This window comes from Quercus suber, unplaced genomic scaffold (assembly GCF_002906115.3).
Source record: "Quercus suber isolate HL8 unplaced genomic scaffold, Cork oak 2.0 scaffold_185, whole genome shotgun sequence".
In the NCBI taxonomy this organism is placed as follows: Eukaryota; Viridiplantae; Streptophyta; class Magnoliopsida; order Fagales; family Fagaceae; genus Quercus; species Quercus suber.
In genome coordinates, this window is record NW_027069643.1 from 273811 (window position 1) to 280116 (window position 6306).

General features: G+C 34.0%; 1 protein-coding gene across 1 annotated transcript in view; it reads left to right on the forward strand.

Moving 5' to 3' along the window:
* The window catches only part of LOC112015447 (uncharacterized), an 8806-nt gene extending 4012 nt beyond the window's left edge, over positions 1–4794 (forward strand). Inside the window, exons 2-5 of the mRNA XM_024047846.1 lie at positions 2414–2844; positions 2920–3469; positions 4621–4680; positions 4763–4794. Of these exons, the coding sequence (XP_023903614.1) occupies positions 2414–2844; positions 2920–3469; positions 4621–4680; positions 4763–4794 (1073 nt within the window). The remainder of the gene's footprint in view (positions 1–2413; positions 2845–2919; positions 3470–4620; positions 4681–4762) is intronic.
* The last annotated feature ends 1512 nt before the right edge of the window (positions 4795–6306 follow it).

Here is a 6306-nt window from a genome sequence, read left to right on the forward strand (position 1 = left end):
AACCCCCCCCCCCCCCCCCCCCCCCCCACCTCCAAGCACATTGTTCATAGGGAGGTGCCAATATAAGGCTCTTAGCAAAAAAACTCCTAAACTTAGTTGTTAATGTCATTGTGCTTTGAAAATTTATTTTGAAATTTCTAAAATAAGAATTATTTTAAACTACAAAACTCTTAGCTAAATAAATAATAGGTGTAGATGCACTTTTGGTCTCTACATTTTGGGGTCATTTCTACTTTGGTCCCTACATTTCTATTTTATCACTTTTAGTCCCTAAACCAATTAACGCTTGTTATTTTAATCCTTTCCATCAGCCAACAAACGGAAATAACTTATGTGGCTAACGGACTGATTAAAATATTATTAAAAATCCAGCGTGGCACTCATCACCCATGCCACGTCAAAAACCACATCAGAAAAAATAAATTAAAATAATTAAAATAAACTTATGAGGATTTTTTTTTTAAATTCTTTTCTTTTTATTATATTTTTGGAAGATGTGTTCTTCACTAGAACATGAGCAATCATGTTCTTCGTTGCCTAGAAAATTTTATTTACTTATTTGCTAAATCTTGAGGTCCTTGTTCCAACTACCAACATAGCAACTACTATCAGGCCTTCCATGCTTCCGATCGGAGCTCCACGACTCGCGCTAGGTGTCCCCGTCAAATCCGATGAAAGTACCCAACCCTTCCATCCGACCCTTCCATTAAATGATGAAATTGTTTTTATGGCGAGAGAGAGAGAGAGAGAGAAAAAAAGATGGGTTTTGCGAGTTGGCGAATTGCGGAGGTGGGTTCAAGTGGAATTGGTAAATGGTGGGAGATTTGGAGAGAGAGGACGAGTGGGTCACAAGGGTCCCTCGCTTGTACGGCGTGGAAGACGAGGAAGAAGATGGAGAGGGAGACAGAGGGGCAAGAGGGTCATTTTGCTTTTGATGATGATGATGTTGTATTTGTTGTTGTTGTTGTATTTGTTATTGTAAGAACAATTGTTGTTGAGACAAAGATTGGTGAAGAAAAGAGGGTTGGGGTTGTTTGTGATGGTGAAGAAGATGAGTGGAAGTAGGAGGAGGGAAGAGAAAAGGAGGGGATGGGTTGAAATCGGAAGAGATGCCACGGCTTAAGGTTCGATCAAGGGGATTTTCTGACAGAAAGAGTTTGAGGTGTGCTAGGTTAATAGTTTTGTGGGTATTTTGTTCAAATTTGGGTGGGAGTTGTGTTTGATTTTCTGGGTTTGTGCTAGTGTGTTATCGGTTTGATTTTCTTGTGTTCTTGCGTTTGATTTTCTGGGTTTGTGCTTGAAATTTCTGGGTTTGGTGTTGGTGAGGATAGTTGTGGTTAGCTGGTTTCTTTTAAGATTCTGGGTTTGTTGTTAGTGTGGAATGTGGATAGTTGTTTGTAGGTTATTTCTGCCTTTTTGAGTGTTTGATTTTCTGGGTTTGTGAACAAAGAGGATGCAGGTCTGTTGATTTTGATTGGTGTCTGTTGGGTTCAAATTTCTGTGTTCAATTTCTAGGTTCGGTTTCTAGGTTCAATTTCAGATATATAGATCTATTAATATTGGTTGATTATTGTTTGCACTGAATTTTGAATTTTAATGTGCGAACATAAAGAACAAGAAAATACAAGAAAAACAGAGAAAAGAATTTTAATTCTAAAGAAAATACAAGAAAAACAGAGAAAATAAAATAAAACAAGGATTAATTTGCTAAGAAAATGAAGAACATGAACAGTCACGTTTTGGGAAGAAGAACATGAACATTTCCGAAATATTAATGAAAAGAAAAGAATATTTTATTTTGGTGATGAGTGCCACGCTGGATTTTTAATAATATTTTAATCAGTCTGTTAGCCACGTCAGCTATTTTAATCAGTCTGTTAGCCACGTCATCTATTTCCATCTGTTGACTAACGGAAAGGACAAAATAACAAGCGTTAATTGGTTTAAGGACTAAAAATGGTAAAATAGAAATGTAGGGACCAAAATAGAAATGAACGCAAAATGTAGGGACCAAAAGTGCATTTACGCCTAAATAATAATTAAATTTAGTGAATTAATTATAGAGAGAGACTACGTCCATAACATTTTCATAATATATTCACAGCAAATCATAGGTGGTAAGTTATTATTAGTTATAATTTGAATTTCACAACTTAAATTACTTTTTTGTTATTCCATAACAACCAAAAACAACCTACCATTTAATACTTGTTGTGAAAATGTTGTGAACATATTATATCTCTTAATTATATTTTTCCTTTTATTTTAAAAATATTTCAATATTATTTCTTGGTCAGGATGTTAAAATAATGTAGCCAATGTTTCCGTATTCATAGATTATATAATTAATTAATTGTTTTTTTTTCTTTTTGACTAAATGATCTTTGAATTTATTTTTTTCCCCAATATTCAGGGTCCAAAGGCATCCATGATAAAACTGTTATGCTGGCGCTAGTGGAAGTATTGGTTTTATGCAACTCAAAAATGGTTAAACTATTCGAAGCCAAAAAGTTCTCATACATAGTTGTTCGCAATCTACTTTTTGATGCTTCAAAATTTGGGAATGCTGAATTTATAAATAAACTTATTTGCACTTATCCTCATATCGTATGGACAACAGACGATTTCCATCGAAGTTTATTTCACATTGCTGTTATACATAGGCAAGAGAGTGGCTCCAATCTAATATATGAGATCTTTGTTGCCAAGAAAGTAATTCTAACCTATGTTGATGCCTATAAGCAAAACATCCTACACTTATCTGGAAAATTGGCTCCTCCAAATCGATTAAATCTTGTACCAGGAGCAGCCCTTCAAATGCAACGGGAGATGTTGTGGTTTAAGGTTGGTGTTTGTGTATTATTTCAATTTCTTTTTTGTTCTGGTTACACTTACCAATTTAAATCTCCAAAATTGTAGAAGGTAGAAAAGATTGTGCCGCCTTCTTACCTAAAGATGAAAAATTCTAATAACCTAACACCATGGGAATTATTTACAAAGGAGCATGAAAATCTACGGGTAGAAGGTGAAAAGTGGATGAAGGATACAGTAAACTTTTACATTGTTGTGGCAACACTGATTACCGGTGTGGCTTTCGCAGCAGCTTTCACAGTACCGGGTGGCAGCAATCCAGACACAGGCAGCCCTATTTTATTGAAAAGTGTTTGGTTTAGGGTATTTTTCATATCGGATGCAATAGCGCTGCTATCCTCTTCGACGTCAATATTACTGTTTTCGTCAATTCTCTCGTCACATTTCAAGGAAATTAATTTCCTCGTGTCATTACCATCAAAGTTGGAGCTTGGAGTCAGCGCACTCTTCAACTCAATTGTAGGCACGCTGGTAGCCTTAATCGCAACCTGTTTTTTGGTCTTCAAAAGCGAAATGAAGTGGCTTCCGATTGATATAATTGCTTTAGCTGGTATCCCAGTTACTTTCTTTGCTTGGCTACATTATCAACTTTGGGCAGGTATCATGCACTCACAGGGGCGGAGCCAGGAATTTTCGTTTGGGGGGGCCAAGTTGCAATTCTAATATATTTATTGAGACAATCCCCACATACACTTATACACACGCTTTTTTATTATATAAACACACTTTTTTATTTGATAAGTTATATATACACACACCAAACAAAAACAAAAAGAGCTTAGTAATTTTAATCAAAATTATGTTTGGTAGCGATCTTTCATAAAATAAAATTCGTTTTTACTATTTTTATATAGTGAAATTCTTAAAAGATTTCATTTTCGATACAAATTATCAAATTTTATACTAAAGTAAAAAATCTTTCAATTGAACTAATGAAATTTTTAAAAACATAAATGATCCAAAACTTGGAAGAATAAGTTAAGTTTCAAACATATTTGATGCTATCTTACTCTAACCCATTATGTAGTAACTAAAAAGACATTTCATGTATAGTTTTAGTGATATTATTTTTTTAATGAGTCAATGACTTGTTAATTGCCACATAACTAGTTGAAAAAGATACAGATTTAAATATGTTTAGTGCCAAACTTTATCAAATATTTAACAGATATAAGAGCATATTTTACAATAAAAAAATAGAATTGTGAAAAATAATATTATGTCTCTATAATTATTAGACCAATTCTTTTTTTTAAGAGCATCATTGAACTAAATCAAATATTTGGAGGGGTCAACTCTTATTTTTATAGACTAAATTTAAAAAAAAAAATTATATATATATATATTTTTAAAAAAAATCAAAACTTTGGGGGGGCCATGGCCCCCCCACCCTTACAAGTAGCTACGCCCCTGTGCACTCAGCATACTGGTTTAGGTTTCTTTTCGGAAAATCAAACATAGAATCTAGGATGATCAATTATGCCCCAATTGTTTGTGATTGTCAAAGTAACTCTAAGTATCGACTTTCAATGTTTCAGGAGTACCACCGTTTGATGCAGGACTATAAATTCGTGTCTTGAAAATGTATTCTAATAATCTTAATTAATCAAACTCCATCAGTCTTTTTATTTATTTATTTATTTTTATTGTTATTATTTTTCATTTTGAAATATTTCATTTGTATTTTCCTTTTTTTTTTTTTTATTCTAAAACTTTTCAGTTGAAGTAAGTGAAATTAAATGGTTTTAGGATTGTGTGAATGTGTTTCAGCAACAAAGGCAGCACCCAAAGATGTTGGTCCTTCACATGGTCAGAGATGTTGGTTGCTATAGTTTTCTTTTCAATTGCAATTTCTCTGAATTGAAAACGGTAGTCTTCTGCAATATAACAGGTGTGAAGGATGATCATGTGGTTCTAGCATAATTGGAGGTTTTAAGGTTTGAAAATGATGAAGGTTTCTTCTTAAGTGCCATGAGAGAAGGGTATTCAGCATGAGAGAAGAAGAAAAGTAACTTGTGAGCTTTGCTTTTGACAGTTGAATAATAAGATAGCATAGAGTAACTTTATTAAATGAACTCGTTTTTTTGCGGCCACAAAAGCGATTCAACTCGACATGTGCCCCCTCCTCTCTTCCCCTCCCATGCCCTCAATCCGTATCTCATGAAAACAACATCAAGTAATAGGGAAATAGCAGAGGACGGCTGAATGTTTATGGGTGTACCTTACATGTTAAGAGACAGATGGCTTTGGTTGCTTTTGGATGAAAGGGTGTTTGTGTCAAGGTACAAATAGGCCAAATCAATCTTTGCTAGAGGTTACAGGTGGCTCATGGCTTTGGTTTGGTGATCAGCCAGTGAAGTATGGAGTGCCAATGTGGGGTGTAGTGATTTATGTGAGGGGTAAGAGGCTATTGGGTTTGGTTAAAATAAAATGGCCTAATATTGGCCTTTTACCATTATTTAAAATTCATTTTGTTTACAATTTCATTCACAAGGATCAATTCTCTGTGTTTTCAACCGATTTCAAGAGCAAAAGAGTAGAGAACAATTGAATACACCTTTCAGGAGTTCTCAAAAAATCTGTTTTTGAGTTGCAAGTTTCAGAACATTGAGAACAGAAAACACCCAACCAAACACTTTATGGAAATATAATCTCCTTTTTTGTTTTCTTTCTTTTTTTTTTTTTAATAACGTAAAATAGTTTTTTGGAAAGAAAGACAGAGCTCCAAAGTCCAAACTTTTCATCAAAATGTGCACCAGTGTCCAAATATTGTACTTTTGCTTAATTTGGGGTTCTGAAATTTTCAAATTGACCTTAAAATCATCAAAATTTCAGCAAAGGCATCAGACACTTCAATCACCCACCAATTCAAAATCTTCATATTTCTTTTTTTCAAATCTCATTTGTAGAATACCTAGATTAAAAAGAAAATGGATTTTAGAGGGATAAAAGGAAAGAGTTTAAAGACATGCAAATTTTAATGGAGAACTTTCATTTAGAGTTTTCTCTATCGAATTTGTCTAAAATATGCCTAAGATCCAGCAAGAGGCTTCCTTACAATATCTTACTCTGCTGTTCCTTGTATAAGGCCATATGCTTCATGTGAGAATAGTTGCTGTCCAAAATAGTTATCATTGAGACAAGTTCTTTACATGAAAAATGAAATTTTCTAATTGTGCATCACTCAATTGACAACTCTCCCTCATTGTGTTCAGATACCATGCTATGTTTTCGCTCAAACAGATGCCATGCAATTGACAAAAGATATGACTATAAAAATGTTTGCCCCATTATGACTTCTCCAAAATGAATAACCAGGATCTAATAATCTAATTAAATGTCTGAGAGCACACCTCAATGTTAGCCAGAGATGCTACCAATGTTTTCCATATAGAAAGCTCTGGCTACATCTACTCAATCATACCTCCAACATCT